General features: G+C 43.1%; 1 protein-coding gene across 1 annotated transcript in view; it reads left to right on the forward strand.

Annotated features, from left to right (window-relative positions):
* Positions 1-22,787, forward strand: part of ITGB8 (integrin subunit beta 8) — a 341,438-nt gene that overhangs the window by 80,031 nt on the left and 238,620 nt on the right. The window contains exon 2 of the mRNA XM_029589046.1: positions 11,859-11,944. Coding sequence (XP_029444906.1) covers positions 11,859-11,944 — 86 coding nt within the window. The remainder of the gene's footprint in view (positions 1-11,858; positions 11,945-22,787) is intronic.

Raw genomic sequence — 22,787 nt, forward strand, 5'->3', positions numbered from 1 at the left:
AGAAACTGAATATAGTGAGTAGGCAGAGTATGCAGAGTTCAGGAACAGAACCTTGATGGTAACATTCACACAATAGTCTCTTAGAAGCAGCCCAGGAGCTGGAATGAAGTAGGCCCTCGAGGAGCGAGTACCTGGTTCCAGGGAATGCTCTGAGAGAGCGATGGTAACTCACTGGTGTTGTAGGCAGCGATGACTTCCTGGCAGACGTGATATTCAGTAGCAAGTCCGGGAACGAGGGCCCTCGAGGATCGAGTACCAATTCCAGACTGCAATCTGAAAAGCAAAGAGAAAGCGAGGCCCCCGAGGAGCGGGTACCCCTGGTAAGTCCGAGGAGGCAGAGTAGCAAGGTAGGCAGAGAGCGAATTCCATCCGCCGATACCTGGAGGAAAACCCTTAGTAGTCCTTGCTAACACCATTCGTTAGCGATTTCTGAGACCTTAAATATCCGGTGAGGATGACGTCACCTCAGGGGGACGCCCCTGAGGTTCATGCCACTGCTGGTACTTGAGTCGGGGCCGTGCCGCGCGTGCGCGCGCCCGCCCGCCCTTAGGCTGCTGGGAAACATGGCGGTGTGCAGCGTCCAGCTGGTCCGGGGATGCCGGAGGAGAACGGCAAGAAGACACCACAGCAGTCAAACTTCCAACAGGCAAAGAGGAAGTCACCAAAGAGGTAAGGTGGGCATAGTGGAGATGTTGGGCAGCGATGGTCGCAACAGTACCCCCCTTCAAAGGGTGATTTCCTCTTCGGGTACCAGGCTTGTGTTTTGAAGGATGTGTGAGGTGGAACTGACGAAGCATCTCTTTGTCCAGAATATTGGTCTGAGGCTCCCAAGAGTTTTCTTCTGGGCCGAAACCTTCCCACTTTAGAAGGTATTCAAAGGTATTGCCTCTTTTACGAACATCCAGGACCTCTTTGACTTTGAATTCTAAGTCGTCTTCTGCATTGATGACAGGTGGAACTTGAGGTTTGGAAGAAAATTCGCTGAGTATGAGTGGTTTCAGAAGTGAAACATGGAAAGCGTTATGAATGTCAGCAGCAGTGGATTGAGCTGCTGGGACGTCACTGAGCTTCAGTGGAAGTGGCGGAGTTGGGGAACGTCCATAGCTCACTTCAAATGATGATACAGTAGCGGATCTTTCAGCTTGATGAGAGGACTCCTTATGTCTTCCACTAGACGTCTGAGAATGAAGTTGCCTCCTGCCCCTGAATCCACCAGGGCAAGAGTCTGAACCGTGACCGGTCCGTAAGTCAATGAGACTGGAAGAGAAAGTGGAGGAGAGGGCACGGTATGGCCTAAGAACAGCCCTCCTGCAGGACTTAGGCCCGTCCATTTTCCGGACGAATGGAGCATGTAGACACATTATGGCCGGGCTGACCACAGTACATGCAAAGGCCGTGCCTTTTCCGAAGTCTTCTTTCTTTGGAAGTTAAGTGTCCATGACCAAGTTGCATCAGTTCCTCTTTATCAGCAGCAAGAATTACTGGAACCATCCGAGGTACGGATATAGAACTAGCCTGTTTCAACCCAGGTAACACCTTAGGCCGGAGTTCCTTCACCTTGTCCCGGAGCCGAGGGGACAAGGTGAAGTAAGGTGATCAATCCGAGTAGCCAAGGCTACTAATTTGTCCATTGAGTCAGGTATTTCACAAGCAGCCAGCTCGTCCTTTAAACGGGTATCCAGGCCTCTGCAAAAGAGTGTCTTGAGACATTTGGAGACCCAGCGAAGTTATGCCGCAAGAGTTTTGAACTTGATGGCAAATTCAGCCAATGATCTGCTGCCTTTCTTCAATTCCAGCAAAGCAGAACCGGCTACAGCAGTTCAAGCAGGGTCATTGAAAACGGATTTAAACAAGTCCATAAATCCATCTATGTCTTGCAAAATGGGGTCCTTGTGCTCCCACAAGGTAGATGCCCAAGACAAGGCCCTACCATCCAGGTATGAAAGGATGTAGGTAGTCTTGGAAAGAGCCGTAGGAAATAAAGATGGCTGTAAGGCAAAGTGCATGCAGCACTGGTTTAAGAAGCCCCGGGCCTTCTGAATTTCACCGGAAAAGCGGATTGGCGCCGCTAGTGGTACAGCAGTTTTTAGAGTTACCTCCTGTATCTGACCTTCATGGTTGGAAGCTGTGCCTTGAACCTTCTGTGTGTGTAGCTGATGAAACGCTGAAGTGAGTTTCTCCAAGGCGTCTTGCTGCTCCACAATGCGCTGAACCAGGCCCGGTATGGCCTGCAAGGCATTAAGTTTTGCTGGATCCAGGGAATTAGCAATCTGTTAGTGTTCGTGTCAAACGCCTTCTGAAAATCCAAGTATACTACATCTACCGGTTCACCTTTATCCACATGTTTATTAACTCCTTCAAAAAAGTGAAACAGATTTGTGAGGCAAGACTTGCCTTGGGTAAAGCCATGCTGACTTTGTTCCATTAAACCATGTCTTTCTATATGTTCTGTGATTTTGATATTTAGAACACTTTCCACTATTTTTGGCACTGAAGTCAGACTAACCAGTCTGTAGTTTCCCGGATCGCCCCTGGAGCCCTTTTGAAATATTGGGGTTACATTAGCTATCCTCCAGTCTTCAGGTACAATGGATGATTTTAATGATAGGTTACAAATTTTTACTAATAAGCCTGAAATTTCATTTTCTAGTTCCTTCAGAACTCTGGGGTGTATACCATCCGGTCCAGGTGATTTACTACTCTTCAGGTGGCAGTGAGACCTACCACATCTTCTAGGTTCACAGTGATTTGGTTCAGTCCATCTGAATCATTACCCATGAAAACCTTCTCCATTACGGGTACCTCCCCAACATCCTCTTCAGTAAAGTAGTGAATTGTCAGTTAATGGAGTATTTATTTATTTATTTATTTATTTATTTATTTTTAATTTTTATATACCGAAGTTCTTGTAGGGACTACAAATCACTCCGGTTTACATGCAACGAAGAACTGCTCAACAAAGAGTGGAGCTTTACATGGAACCGTATAACATATGGAACAGTATAACTGGTTGACAATTTAACATAGTGCTAAATAAAGTAATAATATTTTAACTGGTAATAAATAAAGAAATATAATATTTTATATAAGAAGTATAACTATTTAACATAGCAATAAATATAAATATAAGCAGTGCCTAATATATATATGAAATAAAGTGAATTTTTGAGCTCAAAGATAATTGTCCAGTTGCAGATTCTTAAAAATAGTACTTGATACAGTGTCCTTAGTTAAGGGATACCTGGTAATTAGGAAGTCTGTCAGTCACAGTAAGATTAAGCGTCTGGGAAAGCTTGTTGGAAGAGAAAAGTCTTCAGTCTTTTTTTGAATTCTTGATGACTGGGTTCTAGTCTCTTGATGACTGGGTTCTAGTATCTCGAAGAAAATCATCTGCTATATCCCACACAATTTGGATTTAGAAAATCTCACAATACAGAAACCTTACTAATTTCCTTGACAGACTCAATACATAGGGGCTTTGATCAGAATAAATCATACCTTTTAATTCTATTGGATATTTCAGCGGCTTTCGATACTGTTAAACATGAAGTACTTTTAGCAAGACTACAAGAAATAGGACTAAAAGACACAACCCTGGCGTGGTTTAAATCATTTTTATCCAATAGATCTTTTAAAGTCAAACTAGACACATCAGAATCAGATACCATAGTAATGTCGACAGGGGTTCCCCAGGGTTCTTCATTGTCTCCTACACTTTTTAATGTCTATATGGCACCATTATGTAGACTCCTAACGGGCCTGGGATTGGTTCATTTTCTTTTTGCCGATGATGTTCAAATTTTGTTGCCCATTAATGACTCTCTTCAATCTACTTTGAAGCTTTGGGAAGTTTACTTTTCGTCAATAAGTCAATTATTGTCCCATATGTCACTTTCCCTGAAAAGAACAAAAACAGAAATTTTATATATGAGCAATAAAGTTACTGAGAAAATTGATGCAGAGATAAAATCTCTCGCATCAGTATACAAAATTAATTATGAAGTAAGAGATTTAGGTCCTATTCTAGATGCTGAATTAAATACGAAAGCTTGTATTAAAGCTATAAACAGAAGGCTTCTATAAACTTCATATTTTAAAAAAATTGAGACCGTTTCTTCATTCTGGGGACTTTCGTACAGTGCTTCAGGCACTTATTGCACCCAAGCTGGATTATTGTAATGCTCTTTTGTTGGGAGTCCCAAGTTCCACTCTTCGCCCTTTACAGTTACTCCAAAATGCGGCAGCCCGTCTTTTGTCCAACAAGAAGAAATATGACCATATAACACCGGTTTTAAAAGAACCCCATTGGCTACCGATTTATTCAAGAATTCACTACAAAAGCTTGATTTTGATACATAAAACAATCTATGGGGCCAACTCTGAATGGCTTAATGCCTCTCTCTGGATTCACACCCCTGTCCGTAATTTAAGATCTCTGGGAAAAGTATTGCTCACAGTACCCTCTCCAAAAATGGCTCATTTGAATTCAGTTATGGATAGGACCCTATCCCTGGCCGGTCCCAAAATTTGGAATTCCCTTCCTGTTGATATTAGAACTGAAACCTGTGTTCTGAAATTCAAAAAACTGATAAAAACATGGCTATTCGAACAGGCCTTTAATGATACAAGTTGATCTATGTAAACATCTTAGATCCGCTCTACTGTAGTATATAGATTTGAAGCGTAATGTGCCATATACCACAATAAGACCATTACAGATTTTACAAAACTCAGCGGCTACAATTCTAACTGGGAAAAGCAAAAGAGAACATATCACTGAAACCTTAATAGAATTACACTGGTTACCCATTGAACAAAGAATACAATACAAAACTTTATGCACCATTCATAAACTGATACACGACGAAAAAGCAGAGTGGCTGAACACAGCCCTCCGCTTACATACCCCACACAGAAACCTAAGGTCAGCAAACAAAGCACTGCTAACTTTACCATCAGTCAAAACAGCCAGATTAACACAAGTAAGGGACAGGGCCCTATCACTAGCAGGACCGATAATATGGAACACCATGCCGGTAGAAATCAGATTGGAAAGAGACATCAAAACATTCAGAAAAAATTTAAAAACATGGCTATTTAAGCAAGCATACCACAAAGAGAATCAAGAGTTGAACCCAGGGAACTGTTAGTTGCGGTCAAGCAAACACCCACACAAACACACTCCTTCCTTCTTAAAGTGTGTCTCCTCTCCTATATTCTAATCTCCACCTTTACCTTAAACTTCAAAGAACTAAAGTTAAGTAACACCAAACTTTTAGCAGAGTTAGAAATCCTAGACATAACTTATAACACTCACCAAATAGTACTTATTATGATATAATGTTACAGTATTTTTGATGGCACCTGTGTAAGAGTTAAAATTCCAGACACTTTATGCAACATAGTTTTTGTGCCTTATTGTGAACCGTTGTGATGGCTCCCGCTTAACGACGGTATAGAAAAGATTTTAAATAAATAAATTAAGTTTTGAAATGTAATTTTTTATTAGTTTAAATTTTATTAAGATTTTATGTTTTAAGATATAGCTGTTTTGTATTTTATTATTTTAATATAGTAATGTTAATATAGTTAGACAATAATTTTTTATAATCTTAGTATTGTCCTAGATAGCCAATTAGAAATGTGAAAAGATAGGTAGACATTATATGTGTACAATTTTATTATTGTTGTGATTTGACTGTTATTTTGGTTATGGAATTTTGTATGGAAATTTTGCGTCATCATGATCTTATAGATCTGTATAGACGTTTTTGTTAACCGTCTTGATGTCTTTTTTGAGGAAAGTCGGTATATAAAAACATGTAAATAAACAAATAAATAAATAAATAAACACCATAAGAACATTGGAACATCTTTCAGTCATCTGGGACGCTCACAGCCGTCTTGGCCACAAAATATTTGATTCCAGAAGGAGGTTTCCAGGAGTCAGAAGGAGAAATAAAATCCAAAGAGAAAAATTATCCAAATTCCAAGAATGAAAATTTTAAGATAGAACTTATTTCAATTATTCTGTAGCAAAGCCGCATGCCCCTTTGGCGCTTGCGGCTTTGGTGACGCACTGGTGGTAGCTGTGCGCCACAGATAGGCGGGTTTTAAATGCTTTTAGGTGTCGCTTAGCTGACGTCACACAGAAAGTCCCCGTATGTACCTGCCGTCGGGGCCGTCAAAGTCTCCCGTATCCCCGGTAAGGCCTTTAGGGTCTCTTTCGCCTCTTTCTCTCAGCGTTTTCTCTTTTCGACCTCAAAATGTAATTGCAGATAGGCGGGTTTTAAATGCTTGTAGGCATCGCTTAGCTGACGTCACACAGAAAATCCCCGTATGTATCTGCCGTCGAGACCGTCAAAGTATCCCATACCCCCGGTAAGGCCTTCAGGGTCTCTTTCGCCTCTTTCTCTCAGTGTTCTTTCTCCTTTTCACCTCCTAGAATTAGTATTAATTGTAATGTCATGGTATTTGAGGTTTGTGTCTATTTAGACATGTTGTAACTGTAATCTTGTTTTTATCTTTTGTGTCTGTTTCTGTGATCTACTGTGCTAATTTTTATGATCTTTGTTATAATTTGTTAGCCAGTCTAGCTTTCCTCTTGTATTTTTCTTTTAAAGTCTGCTATTAGTCTAGTCCAGGGGTGGCCAACTCCAGTCACAACAGGCCAGGTTTTCAGGATATCCACAGGGAATATGCATGAGATAGATTTGCATGCATTGCCTCCATTGTATGCAAATCTATCTCATGCATTTTCATTGTGGATATCTTGAAAATGTGGCCTATGTGTGGTTCTTGAGGACTAATATTGGCCACAAAAGAGTTGTCTATAGCCAGCTTTTATTTAAAATGTGATTATTGCAGATGTTTTGTAGTTGTTGTAATTAATTGTTTTTTTGTATTTACTTTTATATTTTCTATATTGTATTTTTATTAATTTTATATTATGCAGCAAATGTTTAGCTTTGTTAATTGCCTTGATGCCTGAAGGGAAAGGTGGTCTAGCAAAATTCCTCATGCTAAATACCCTGAAAATGAAAGGGACATTTTAACATGGTGGATTTAATTCCCTCAAACCCCACTATCAAATTCATCCAGACATCCCAATTCAGGTCCTGACCCCTGTCCTCCCCATTGAGATCTCTCTTCCGCCCCACTACATTGTCTGCTTTTGCACTTGCCAAGTAAGACTGTGACCATCTGACAAACTCTGTTTTGCCTCAGCCTTCATAGTCTCTTTGCTACACTCAGTTCCCTCCTCAAATTTCCTTTGCTTCCCACCACTCTCTGCCCAAATTATGGTTAACTACTTAACCATGACAAAATTAGTCTCACGTTCTCAATCAGGTCATTTCTACCTCCACCTCCCCCACTTCATTCCTCTCCTCTTCCTCTGGCCCTTGCCACCCACTCCTCCTTTTCTGAAATGACAGTGGAGGAAACTGTCCATCTTCCGTCTTCCTCCAAACTCACTACTTGTTCTTCTGAACCCTTTCCCACTCAGCAGCTCAGCTGTATTTCCTGTGCAGTCATCCCTTTCTTCTGCCACATTCTCAGTCTATCACTTTTCACTGCAGATGTCCCCACCACTTTTAAACATGCAGTGATCACACCATTCCTCAAAAACCTCTCACTGGATTCTATTTGTTCTGCGAACTATGGTCCCATCTCTTTCCTCTTTCACATCAAACTATTTGAACGTGCTTTTCACTTCCGCTGTCTTAACTTTTTTTCATCTCAAGCCATTCTCAATCCACTCCAGTCTGATCTTCACCCTCTACATTCCACAGAAACAGTCCTTGCTGAAGTCTCCAGTGACCTGTTTATAGCTAAACCAAAGGCCTTTACCTCATCCTTATAATCTTTGATCTATCCACTGCTTTTGATGCTGTTGATCACCAACTTCTCCTTGATATTCCTCGCGTGGATTTTGGGACTCCGTCCTGTCTTAGTTCTCTTCTTACCTTCCATTGCACTTTTAATGTGTTCTCTGATGGATATCCTCTACTGCAATCTCACTATCAATTGGTATCTTGGGCCGTCTTCTTTTCTTTCTGGATACTGTTTCCTTTGGTCCTCTGATCTCCTTCTATGGCTTTCAATACCATCTTTGTGCTGATAATTCCAAGATCTACCTCTCTGCACCAGATATTTAATCAGGAATCCATTCCCAGATCTCAGCCTGTTTGTCTGACATTGATGTCTGGATGTCCCACCGCCACTTTAAACTCAACATGTCCAAGACAGAACTCCTTATCTTTCCCCCAAACCCACTTCCCCTCTTCTCCATTTTTGTATTTCTGTGGATAACACTGTCACCATTCCAAGCCCATTCCTCTCTCTCCTTCTCCACGCATATTAAAAATGCTGCTAAAATTTGTTGTTTCTTTCCTTATAAAATCACAAAAATCGGTCCTTTCCTTTCTGAACACACTACCATAACCCTTATCTACCTTCTCATCACTTTCCACTTCGACTATTGCAATCTGGTCCTCTCCCAGTGAACCATCTATAAAAACCTCAGGCTGCAAAAACCCAAAGGAGAGGTACAGAACAGGGGATGAAATTTTTTGAAGCACGAAAGAAGAACGAGATCTATGGGTGATCATGGCTGATCTTAAGGTGGCCAACGTAACAGCAAAAGCCAGAAAGATGCTTGGCTACATAAGGAGAGGAATGATTAGCAGAATAAAGGAGGTGATATTGCTCCTGTATAATTCCCTGGTGAGATCTCATTAGGAAATACTGTGTACAGTTCTGCAGATTGCATCTTCAAAAGGATATACAGCAGTTGGGTTGGTCACGAAGGTGGCTTCTAAAATCTTCATTGGTCGTCATTCTAAAGTATTTGAGGACAGACTTAAAAATCGAAACATGTATACTGCAGAGGAAAATCAGGGTAAGAACATAAGAAAATGCCATGCTGGGTCAGACCAAGGGTCCATCAAGCCCAGCATCATGTTTTCAACAGAGGCCAAACCAGGCCACAAGAACCTGGCAAGTACCCAAACACCAAGAAGATCCCATACTGCTGATGCAATTAATAGTAGTGGCTATTCTCTAAGGGCTGGACTTTCAAAAGGTTACGCGCACCGGGCCTATTTTAAAAAGGCCCAGAGGCGCGCGTAAAGCCATGGGATGCGTGTAAGTCCTGGGGCTTTACAAAAGGGGTGGGGAGTGGGTGGGGCGGGGCCAGAGGCCTGCAACACAGCGGCCATTGCCACTGTGTCGAGGGATCGCGTGCCGGCAGCCTGTCAGCGTGCGCAACTTGCGCCTGCCCAGAGGCAGGCGCAAAAGATAGGATAAAACTTTTGGGGGGGTTAGAGTAGGGCTGGGGGGGTGGGGGGGGGGGAGGTTAGGGGAAGGAGTGGGAAGGTCAGGCTAGGGGGAAGGGAAGTTCCCTTATAGGCCGCACGCGCATGTTATAATATCTACCCCTAAGTCAACTTGATTAATAGCAGTTAATGGACTTCTCCTCCAAGAACTTATCCAAACCTTTTTTGAACCCAGCTACACTAACTGCACTGACCACATCCTCTGGCAACAAATTCCAGAGCTTAATTGTGCATTGAGTGAAAAAAGAATTTTCTCTGATTAGTCTTAAATGTGCTACTTGCTAACTTCATAGGATGCCCCCTAGTCCTTCTATTATCCGAAAGTGTAAATAACCAATTCACATCTACTCTTTCAAGACCTCTTATGATTTTAAAGACCTCTATCATATTCCCCCTCAGCCGTCTCTTCTTCAAGCTGAACAGCCCTAACCTCTTCAACCTTTCCTCATAGGGAAGCTGTTCCATTCCCTTTATCATTTTGGTTGCCCTTCTCTGTACCTTTTCCATCGCAACTATTTCTTTTTTGAGATGCGGCGACCAGAATTGTACACAGTACTCACGGTGCGGTCTCACCATGGAGCAATACAGAGGCATTATGACATTTTCCATTTTATTAACCATTCCCTTCCTAATAATTCCTAACATTCTGTTTGCTTTTTTGACTGTTGCAGCAAAATTTTAAATACTTCCAAGGTTTCCATGCACAAGAGACTCTAGAATGATGGGTCATAGGATGAGGGTGAAAATGGGGTAGATTCAGGAGTAGCATAAGGAAATATTTGTTTACAGAGAGGATAGTGAATGCATGAAACAGCCTCCATGTGGAGGTGGTTGAGACCAAGACAGTATTCAAGAAAGCATAGGATAAACACAGAGAATCTCTGGGGGAGTGGTAGAGATTGAAAAGCTGAATAGTTGGTGTGGTTGTGCAGACTGGGTAGGCTGTGTGGAATTTTTCTGCCACTGTGTTTCTGTGTTTCTTTATTTCTTTCTCCACTACAGTCTAGCCAAATTTCAGCTGTGCAACTTATCTTTTGCTAAAGTCGCTACATCCATATAATCCCTCTTCTCAAGTCACTCCATTAGCTCCCCATCTGTTTCCACAAATAGTTCAAGTTTCTCTTACCGACAAGAGCCTTCACACTGTAGCTCCTCACTACCTCTCTTCTTCTCTCTTATCTCTCCCTCATGCCCTTTTCCTCTACCACCAACTTCAGACACCTTGTTTTCCATCTTGTTGCACTGTTTGCTTGGAATGGACTTCCTGAGTTGTGCATTATGCTTTTTTTCTGGAAGAGAGCTTAGACTGCTTTTAAATCTTAATACCTGCTCGCAACCATATCAATTTTAATCATTTTCTTAATTAATGAAATTCCAAATTTGTCCTGTATATTTGTCTTGATTGAATTGTAAGCTCTTCCGAGAAGGGACTTTCTCTTATGTGTTTTTGTACAGTGCTGCATATTTCTAGTAGTGCTATAGAAGTGATAAGTAGTAGTAGTTGTAGCCGCCCTGACTTTCTATTAAGATCACTTTGACACCCCTATCCAGATCCCGACCCCTACCCCACCATTATGAAGATTGCTCTGATCCCTGCCATCATCTAGATTGCTCCATCAAAATTGCCATGGCATCCTGATCCTGGCCTCAAGTACCCTTTCAAGATCGCCCTGAGTACTCAATATCCAGAGCCTAACTCATAGATCCCAACCCCACTCCTGTCCCTCCAGAATACATCTTTACTGTTCATGAAGTTCACAACCTTCACCAACAAGAGAGATATGAGAGCCTTCCTGTCAGCACCACTGCACAACACAGAATGACAATGTGGTAGTGGTAAAGCACCACTATATGGTGTCATTTGGCAGTGCTTATTGGTGCTGGTAGGAAGGTTTCTCACATCCTTTCCGTTAGTAATAATCAAGCCCCTCTGGAATGATTAGCGCACATTCTGGAGGGATCAGAGGGGAAGTTGAATGATTGGCCTGCGCTGAATACATTGATGGGGGAAGCTTGGATGTTGGGGGTGAGGGCCTGGATCAGGATGTCAGGATGATCTTCTTAGGAGGGGGAATGTTAGGGGGCTAAAATTCCCTGTGCTAGCTAGCCTTTTTATTTTTGGTCAGTTAGCATGAGGTATTTCAAGATGCAGTGTGCACACATTATTTAGACTTTGCGTGCACATTATTTTTGCACTCATGGTAAAAAGGCTGCTTTTCAGTGGATGTGCCAAAAATGTAGTGCATTGCTTCTTTTTTAACATTTAGCTCATGCATGCTAAAATGTTTTGGTGCCTAGGATCTGTTGTTTTACTGGGCAAATCAAAGATAAGGTTGTGTTGTTGTTCATATTCAATTCCAGTGGTTAGTAAGAAGTTATGATTACTCAGATACATTGCAAAATGTTGTCATTTAGAACAATTAGTTGCGATAGTTTATTGCATAAATGTAAAACTGAGCATTCTATGGAGTTGTCACACAACAGAAAAATACTAGTAAATTAATTTATATTTTGTTACAGTTGAAAACAGATGTGTTTCTTCAAATGCAGTGACATGTACAACGTGTCTCTCTATTGGTTCAGAATGTGGATGGTGCACTCAGGAGGTGAGTGTAATGCTGTGTCTTTTGTTTCTGTTTTTTTATTTTTAACTCTGTGTGCATTTATTTGGATATCAAAAGAGCAAGGATAAAATCTGCTTAAACTTCATAATTGGTACAATACATAAGATATCAAGAGAACTACATTGCAAATACAGAAAAGAACAGTTTTATATGGAAAGTTAGAGTAATTGTTCAATAAAGCATTCAGCTTTTTATGTTTCCATTTGCTCTTTTGGCTGCATTTGTAGATGCAATAAATACATTTTGAAAGTTCCACAGTTTTTGGCTTTGTACCACTGTGAATTTTCTATCATTACTTCATATTTAGGATTACCACTGTGTAGCATAATTCAGCCATCTTTATGGATTTGACTGATAGTGTATTGTAAGTTACTTGCCTTATTACAGTGATATTTCATGTTTTGGACCTTGTTCAAGAATGACTTTTCCCATTTTTGTGCTTATGGAAAAAAATAAGTTATCTTTAATGTGAAATGAAGAACTTTCACTTTGTATCATTTTCTTTTTCACTTTTGAAAAGAGTTTATACTGTTTTTATTGCCTGAAAGCTCTGATTTCTATCAGAATTAATATGCATTGCTTTGAAAAATGTTATGCTCGGTGGTCCACAGGCTACTTTCCACAGACTGCTGCTCTCACCTCCGTGCCTGACCCAGCCATGTCAGCCATATCAGCCTTGAAGGGAGGTGAAAACACCATCAACTCCAGCCCCGGGCAATCCCGCCACCCCTCAATGCGGCGAAAAACTGCCTGAGACTCTGACACGGCTGGATGCCGCCGTCTACTCCTTACGCGGTGCATCCTCCTTAGACAAGTGCTCATCTCATTTCAATATTTAAAAGGACTACAGCGAGAAATTCCCTACGGCCCCTAATTTTGATGTTAAACCTCGGTAACAGGTCCTCTACGTTCCAGTGGTGTGAGGTTGCTCCTCAGTCTTACTTCAGTTCCTGCATCTGTCTTCAGTTCCAGTGTCCCTGTCTTCATCTCTTCAGTTCTTCAGTGTCTTCCTCGTTGCCTTCCTGCCCTGTCTATCCATCCCTCCTTTCCTTCGGATGGATACCCGGTATTGACCTTGGCCTCGCTTGACCTTTACCTGCGAAAGACCACAGCCCGTCTCCGGATATGCCTGGCCTCTGTTTTGACAACCCAGCAACCTACAAATCTTTTCACCATCAGCAGAAGCTCCACCTAAGACCTGCTGGCCCTGGCACCCAAAGGCTCACCTGAGGGGAATTAGGGCTGGTAGTGGCAAAGCTTCAGCTGGGCCTCTGCTTTGTCGGGGTCCACCTGTTCTTTGCCAGAACCTCCTCTAGTTCTCAATCGGCCTGTGCCACAGTTGCCCGCTCCACTCCAGTATGCTGGGGACTTCTGCTTCGTCAGGGTCCTTCTTCTGATGGTGGGGACCTGCAGAGCTCCTCCCTAAAGATTACATCAACCTTATCTCAACCCAGGGGTCCACGAACGCCACAAAAATCTGAGATTATCCACTTATATTTTGGTGAATTGCAAGTTGGTCAAGTCCAGTTACATTTGTTTCTGATATAGTTGATATTAGAGATGTGTATTGTTTTTTGTTTTTTTTTTCATTTCGTGGTTCGGTTCGGGTCCCCCATGGGTAATTTTGTTTTTTTCTGCGGTTTGGGATTTTTTATTTTCGCGGTACCGAATCTCATGTTTGTGCGCAATAACCATAGTTATAGAATACTTCCAGATTCCCTTTTCTGATTGGCTCATGTATTTTGAGAACATTGGCCTGGATAACCAATGATGCCACATTTAGATCGATTTTTTTTACTGGTACAGCAAAGGAATCTGTTAGATTATAAAAAGCATTCAGAGGTGCCACAGTGACTGCACAGGTTGTACCTCACTGAAACCTGCCCTGTCTGAACAAATGGAACTGGGTGGAGAGAGAAAATTCATTCTTCATTTTGTGGTATGCATGACAATGATGGAAATTGCTGTGTATGAAATACATCTTACAAAAGAGATGCATCAACACCTAAAACTGCAATTTCTGCATTATCATGTGTACAAGAAAACAAAACTATTCCACTTCTATTCTCTGATAGATTCTTCTTCCTCATCACCATTTCCTGCTTCCCCTCCCATCTTTCCTTTCCCTTTGCAGCTTCTCTTACCATCTTCAGGTCTGCGTGTGCTCTTCTTTCATTTTTTTACATTGTTCCTTAGCTTTTTCTATCTCTGCTGCTTTGTCTTTTTCCCTGCTCCCCATGACTCTGTGCCTTTCTGTCCTTCTCTGCCACTCTGTTCTTCATTTCACTCAGAAATAGAATATTTTACAGTAAATGTTTTGTGTAGCAGCCACTGCTATTCAAGAAGTATGTAGCCATGAGTCAAATTGTGTAGCACTTCTAAAATAACAGAACAATTAAATAAACACACTTCCTAACCTTTCAGTGTCTGAAGTTTTATCCTCTCATCTCTGTTCTCTTTGTCTATTTTTCTTTTTCCTTAATATTCTCTCTTGAAACTGCACTCATGTTATTCTTTCTTGTCATCTTTTCCTCCTTTATTTTCTTTTCTGGTCTCTTTTTTGCCTAATCATCCAGCAACTATTTTTCTCTTTATGCACTACAACCCCTCTTCTTCCTCATATGATTCTTTTTGTTTCCTTTCTTTATCCCCTACCTCTGAATTTTCTCTCTACTTATCACTCCTCAATTTTCTTGTGCTCTCATAACCTTCTCCATTTCCTCTCCCCTGCAGACTCTCCCATCTTGCCATAATTTTTTTCTGTGGTCTCTTCCTTGTTCCCTCTCCCCTATAGACTCTCTATATTACCTCTTAGCTGCTTTTCTTTTCTGCAGTCTTTCCTTTGCTTCCACCTCATTCACTGTAACTTTTCTCCCTTCATTTTTTCCTCCCTGAAGTCTCTTCCTCCCATTTTTCCAACTTTTTCTGACCAGTTTCTCTCCCTGTCTTTCATCTTTTTCTCTAGTCTCTCTTCCCTCAATTTCTCTCACTACTGCAGCCTCCCCTCTCATTGCTTCCTTCCCCTGCAATCTTTTATACTAACCCCATAGCCTCAACTCTCAGTACCAGAGCAGTCTCAAGGTTTTTTTTCCCCAACCTAGCGCAGGTCATCATGCCCATCTCTTAATGATGAGCCTCTTTACCTTTTAGCTCAAGTTGGAGCAGCAGTAACTTTGCTGGTAGATAGTTGGATAGGTGTTATCCAGCTAACTTTAGATCTGCTGAACATATAGATAGGTATAGTTTAATGGAACAAAGCTAGTATGGATTTACCCAAGGGAAGTCTTGCCTTACCCATTTGCTACATTTTTTGAGGGCGTAAATAAAAATGTGGATAAAGATGAGCCAGTTGATACAGTGTATCTGGTTTTCCAGAAAGCATTTGACAAAGTCCCTTATGAGAGACCTGCTTTTTAATATATTTATAAATGACCTGGGAATGGGAACAACAAGTGAAGTGATCAAATTTATTGATGACACAAAATTATTCAAAGTTGTAAAATCACAAGTGGATTGTGAGAGATTGCCAGAGGACCTCACAAACTGCGAGACTGGGCATTCAAATGGCAAATGAAATGTAATGGACAAGTGCAAAGTGAAGTAACCCAAAAAATAAGTACACAATGCAAGCTTTCACCTTAGGAGTCACCATTTAGAAAAAGGATCTAATAAGTTGAAATCTTCTGTTCAGTGTGCAACAGCCGAGAAAGCAAACAGAATGCTAGGGATTATTAGAAAAGGAAGGAGAATAAAACAGAGAATATCATAATGCCTCTTTATCACTCCATGGTGCAACCTCATCTTGAGTATTGTATGTAGTTCTGGTCATCACATCTCAAAAAAGATAGAGCAGAATTAGAAAAGGTACAGAGAAGGGCAACCAAAATGATAAAGGGGATAGAACAATTCCCCTATGAGGAAAGGCTAAAGAGGTAGGACTCTTCAGCTTGGAGAAAAGATGGCTGAGGGGAGATATGATGAGTGGAATGGAACGAGTAAATGTTAATCAGTTGTTTATTCTTTCAAAAAGTACAAAGATTAGAGGATACACAATGTCGTTACTAGGTAATACATTTAAAACTAATAGAAAATATTTATTTACTCAATGTATAATTAAGCTCTGGAATTCGTTGTCAGAGGATGTGGCGAAAGCTATTAGTGTAACTGCATTTTAAAACAATTTGGACAAGTTCCTGGAGAAAAAAATCTATAAACCATTATTAAGATGGAGTTGCACATATCCACTGCTTATTCTTGGGATAAGCAGCTTGGAATCTATTTACCCTTTGGGGTCCTTTCAGGTACCTGTGACCTGGATTGCCACTGTTGGAAACAGGATGCTGGGCTTGATGGACCCTTTGTTACAAAATCAGGTCGGCTCCTGGTTCCCCCGCTTACCCTGAAGCAGCTCCGGGCGGGTAGTAGAGCCCCACACGCTGCTGTGCCGAAATCGCTGCCTGCCGCGGCTCCTGCACAGCGTCAGAGACGCTGCCGACTTCCGTCGCTGGCCCCGCCCCCTAGATGCGCGCGCGAAGAGGGCTAAGTCTTAAAGGGGCCAGCGCGGGAAAATGCCTGTGATGACGTCAGACGCTCAGGGTATTTCTACCCTGCTCCTACAGCTCTCCAGTGCCTGCAACAAGGTTCCCGAGGTTGGTTTGTGCTGCTGTGGTCGTGCTTGTCTTCGTCCTGCTTCTGCCTTCCCTTCGCTGTTGATTCTTCTGGCTTGACCCCTGGACTGGCTTCGGATCATTCTTCTGGCTCTGACCCCTGGACTGGCTTCAGATCGTTCTTCTGGCTCTGACCCCCGGACTGGCTTCGGATCGCTCTCTGGCTCCGACCTAGGACTGGCTGCGGACCACTCTCTGGATACCGACCCCTGGACTGGCTACGGACACCCCTTGGACTCCGACTCCTGGACTGACTTCTGGATTTCCTACGACCTGCTGGAGGCGCCAGCCATCCGGACCCACGACCTGCAGGAGGTGCCTGCATCCGGATCATCCACATCCTCAGGAAATCGCCTAAGTCCCAGCGGCCGTGTCCCTACAGGCTCCTCCTGGGGGGACTTCGGCTTCCAGGGTGAATCTCCTAAGTCCCAGCGGCTGGGCTCCTCCCGGAGGAGTACCGGTCTCCAGGGCGAAGAGTCTTCTTCTTCTTCGGTCCAACAGTGCCCATCCGTCCAGTGGGGTTTTGTCCTTGTTCGCAAAGGACTTCACCTTCGACCAGAGCGTCAGCCAGCTTCGAGCTTCCGGACCGCCTCCTGGTTGGGACTTCGCTGTGAACTGCCACAGCACTCCATCTTCTGTTCCAACCAGCCCAAGGGTCCACGAACATAACACCCTTGGTCTGACCCATATGGCAAGTCTTATGTTCTTATTGAGCAGGTATAAATTGGCAAGTTAACATTACTGGATAAGTCTGAATATTGATACTTATCTAGCTATGTTAATTGGATAAATAGCCCCTCCCTGAAATGTCCAAGTCCAGATAAGTAGCAACCACTAAACATGGCCAGATATTCAGCCATGCCACCTCTTAGCTGGATAAGTTCTTACTTATCTGTGTATATGGCTTTGAATATCAACCTTATTGTTTCCCCAAACTAAACCATACATATTAGAAAGTCTATACCATATTTAAAGTCACTTTTACATTTCTCATCTTAAGGAGCATGATCCTTTGGTTGCTTCTACAAAGGACACTGATACAGACTGTTTCGGCATTAGGGCACAAAGATGTTTTACAGCAAACCGATCAACATGTGTAGTGAAAATCCTCAAGCAAATATATTACTTCATAGAAACATAGAAGTGACAGTAAAAAAGGACCAAGTGGTCCATCTAGACTGCCTGTTTAAACCCTGCAATTGCGGCAAGGTAATGTTGGTCATGGATGGCCATGACCGATGTTACCGATGCCTTGGGCCAGATCACGAACTCCAAGCCTGTCAGTTCTGTGCCCGAATGTCACCAAGAGCACAGAAACAATGGGCATATCGAATAAAAGTGGCACCTGCCTATAAATTAAAGGATGAGCTAGGGGTGGGTGGGCTGGAAAATCCAAACAGTCTAACTTCAGTTAGTCAGCCAGAGTGACTCACTGCTCTCTTGATTAACAAATGTTGGTACCTATTCAAACCAAATCACTCTACCTCAACACCTTTCCAACGTGAATAACTGAGCTGAACTTTTCAACCTTTTTACTTAGGTATACACTGCTCCTAGCTTATTTCTAGCTTCTGGCTACTTTTTTTTTTTTTGTGATCCTCTCCTCTCAGTGCTCCCACTGGAATATTTAAAAAGGGCTCCAGGGGCGATCCGGGAAACTACAGACCGGTTAGCCTGACTTCAGTGCCAGGAAAAATAGTGGAAAGTGTTCTAAACTTCAAAATCACGAACATATAGAAAGACATGGTTTAATGGAACAAAGTCAGCATGGCTTTACCCAAGGCAAGTCTTTCCTCACAAATCTGCTTCACTTTTTTGAAGGAGTTAATAAACATGTGGATAAAGGTGAACCAGTAGATGTAGTATACTTGGATTTTCAGAAGGCGTTTGACAAGTTCCTCATGAGAGGCTTCTAGGAAAAGTAAAAAGTCATGGGATAGGCGGTGATGTCCTTTCGTGGATTGCAAACTGGCTAAAAGACAGGAAACAGAGAGTAGGATTAAATGGACAATTTTCTCAGTGGAAGGGAGTGGGCAGTGGAGTGCCTCAGGGATCTGTATTGGGACTCTTACTTTTCAATATATTTATAAATGATCTGGAAAGAAATACGATGAGTGAGATAATCAAATTTGCGGATGATACAAAATTGTTCAGAGTAGTTAAATCACAAGCAGATTGTGATTGATTGCAGGAAGACCTTGTAAGACTGGAAAATTGGGCATCAAAATGGCAGATGAAATTTAATGTGGATAAGTGCAAGGTGATGCATATAGGGAAAAATAACCCATGCTATAGTTACACAATGTTGGGTTCCATATTAGGTGCTACAACCCAAGAAAGAGATCTAGGCGTCATAGCGGATAACACATTGAAATCGTTGGTTCAGTGTGCTGCGGCAGTCAAAAAAGCAAACAGAATGTTGGGAATTATTAGAAAGGGAATGGTGAATAAAACGGAAAATGTCATAATGCCTCTATATCGCTCCATGGTGAGACTGCACCTTGAATACTGTGTACAATTCTGGTCACCGCATCTCAAAAAAGATATAATTGTGATGGAGAAGGTACAGAGAAGGGCTACCAAAATGATGATAAGGGGAATGGAACAGCTCCCCTATGAGGAAAGACTAAAGAGGTTAGGACTTTTCAGCTTGGAGAAGAGACGGCTGAGGGGAGATATGATAGAGGTGTTTAAATCATGAGAGGTCTAGAACGGGTAGACGTGAATCAGTTATTTACTCTTTCGGATAATAGAAAGACTAGGGGGCACTCCATGAAGTTAGCATGTGGCACATTTAAAACTAATCGGAGAAAGTTCTTTTTTACTCATCGCACAATTAAACTCTGGAATTTGTTGCCAGAGGATGTGGTTAGTGCAGTTAGTATAGCTGTGTTTAAAAAAGGATTGGATAAGTTCTTTGAGGAGAAGTCCATTACCTGCTATTAAGTTCACTTAGAGAATAGCCACTGCTATTAGCAATGGCAACATGGAATAGACTTAGTTTTTGGGTACTTGCCAGGTTCTTATGGCCTGGATTGGTCACTGTTGGAAACAGGATGCTGGGCTTGATGGACCCTTGGTCTAACCCAGTATGGCATGTTCTTATGATTTTGTAGTTGATTTACCCTCTTCCGGAGGAATGAATACCATCTGGGTAACAGTCGATCACTTCAGGAAGATGGCCCATTTTGTGGTGCTGCCTGGCTTACCTTCAGCCTTGGAGCTTGCGAAGCTCTTCATATTGCCTTCACGGCCTACCAAGACACATTGTCTCAGATTGAGGATCTCAATTCACAGCAAGATTCTGGAGGACCTTGTGTAAGTTATTCGACATCTCTCTAGACTACACTTCAGCCTATCATTCGCAATCAAATGGCCAAACAGAATGGATGAACAGAACTTTAAAACAGTTCATACGTGCCTACGTCGGTTCCCGTCAGAATAATTTGGCCGAACTGTTACCATGGGCTGAATTCACCATCAACTCTCATCCATCAACATCAAATGGATCAACACCTTTTGAAGTGGTATTTGGACACTCTCCAAACCCACCACTTCCACTGAAGCTCTCAGGGACGTCCCCAGCAGCTCAAGCTACTTGTTCTTATGATTTTGTAGTTGATCTACCCTCTTCTGGAGGAATGAATACCATCTGGGTAACAGTCGATCGCTTCAGCAAGAAGGCCCATTTTGTGGCGCTGCCTGGCTTACCACATATTTTGCCTTCACGGCCTACCAAGACACATTGTCTCAGATTGAAGATCTCAATTCACGGAAAGATTCTGGAGGGCCTTGTTCAAGTTATTCGACATCTCTCTAGACTGCACTTCAGCCTATCATCCGCAATCAAATGGCCAAACAGAACAGATGAATAGAACTTTAAAACAGTTCATACGTGCCTACGTCAGTTCCCGTCAGAATAACTGGGCCGAACTGTTACCATGGGCTGAATTCACCATCAACTCTCATCCAGCAACTGGATCAACACCTTTTGAAGTGGTATTTGGACGCTCTCCAAACCCACCACTTCCACTGAAGCTCTCAGTGACGTCCTCAGCAGCTCAAGCTACTACTGATGAAATCCATAACCTGTGGACTCAGATGAAAGACATGCTAAACAAAGCGAGTGACCACGCTAAGAAGTTCTACGATGCTCACCATTCTCAAGCGCCTGCCTTCAAACCTGGAGATAAAGTCTGGTTATCTACCAAACATCTCAGATTGAACTTACCCTCCAGTCGGTTCGCTCCTTGCTACGTTGGACCATTTCCTATCCTCCAACATCTTGGCAACATCACTTACAGTCTGAAGCTACCACCTGGACTCAACATTCACAACGCTTTTCACGTATCACTCTTGAAACCGCTCATTCTCAGTGAATTCTCTTCCAAAACTAAGGTACCACCTGTTATCAACGCAGAAGAAGACCTAGAATTCAAGGATGAAGAGATTCTTGATGTCCGAAGACGAGGCAAAACATTTGAATACCTTCTTTCTTGGGAAGGTTTCAGGCCTGAAGAAAATTCTTGGGAGCCTCAGGCTAACATCCTTGATAAAGAGATGCTCCATCAATTTCATCTTGCGCATCCTTCTAAACCTAAACCTGTTACCCGAAGAGGAGACCGCCCTTTGAAGGGGGGTACTGTTACTACTGTCGCTGCCCGACGTCTCCACTCCGCCCTCCTTACCTCTTTGGCAACTCCTCCTGCGATTGACGGATGTTTGGCTGTCGCAGCGTCTGCCTGCCGTCCTCTCCGGTGTCCCCGGTCCGGCTTGGGCGCTGCCTCCCGCCATTCTGTCCAGTTGCCTTAGGGTGCGCGTGCCGCGTGGCCCTGCTTCAAGTACCTTCTTTGGCGCGAGCCTCAGGGGCATCCCCCTGTGATGACATCACGCATCCCGGATACAAATAGCCTACGCGATTGCTAGCCGTTGAGTTAGCAAAGTTTTTCTAACGGTTGGGATTCGCTCTCCGTACCTAGCTACTCTGCCTTTACTATTGGACTACTCTATTTGGGGTACCCGCTCCTCGGGGGCCTCTCTCTCTTCTCTTTCAGGTCGCAGTCTGGAACCAGTACTCGCTCCTCGAGGGCCCATGTTCTTGGACTCGCTACATGGACTTCTATTCTGCGTGGAAGACACCGCTGCCTATACCATCAGTGATTTACCATCTACTTCTCTCAGAGCTGTTCCCTGGAACCAGGTACTCGCTCCTCGAGGGCCTGCCTTTACTTCAGCTCCTGTGCTCCATACCGAGAGACCGCTGTGTGAGTACTATACCAACGAGGCTCTATTCCTGAACCCTGTACTCACGATCTCAATTTCTCTCCACTACAGCACAGCCATTGTGGGATCGCTGTTCCAGAGCCTGAGGGACTACAAGCCCAGCCGGGCTACATTCCTGCTCACTACCGCCACCTCTGATGGCTCCTCAATAGTGTTTAATAAAAGATCTAACTATGTGTGTGCCCTAAAGCTGAGCCTGACCTGTGGCCCCTCACGGGACTTCCCCCCATGGGCATGGTCAGCAGCCACAGAGTCCAGGGGTCCACCCATATCCTTACAAACAATAACAGGCCTACATATCCCTGCCTTGTTAGTCCCAAGATGCTTCTGCATAGAGTATCCCTTGACTCCTTACTTTAGCCACTTTTGCCTTGTGGCCTACCCAGACCTATCTTTGCCTTGCCTCGTGGCCTCTGGGCCTTCTGATCTCAGCCTTGCCTTGTGGCCTTCTGACCTTAGTCTTGCCTTGTCTTGCCTCGTGGCCTCATAGCCTTCTGACCTTTTCTTTACCTTGCCTTGCCTTGTGGTCCCCGGCCTTCTGACACTTGCCTTGCTTTGTACCCTTTAGACCTTCTTGCCTCGTGCCCTACTTTCTGGCCTGTATAGGCCTAGCCTTGCTCTGTGGTCTATCAAGGCTTCTCCTTGTCCTACCCCTCAGGGCCTTCCTGTATTGCTGCCTTCGGGCTTTATGTTCCATTTTCTGTGTTGGTCTTGTCTTGCCCTGTCCTGTGATATCTTAGTTTGTTCTAGTCTTATATGCATGAGGTTCCTGTCTAAGCCTCATTTCCAGCCTTACTTATACTCTGTTCCTGTCTTAAGCCTTAGTTCCAGTGTCACCTGCATGCTGTTCCTGTCCAAGTCTTAGTTCCAGTCTT

The sequence above is a fragment of the Rhinatrema bivittatum genome, chromosome 2 (genome assembly GCF_901001135.1).
Source record: "Rhinatrema bivittatum chromosome 2, aRhiBiv1.1, whole genome shotgun sequence".
NCBI lineage: Eukaryota > Metazoa > Chordata > Amphibia > Gymnophiona > Rhinatrematidae > Rhinatrema > Rhinatrema bivittatum.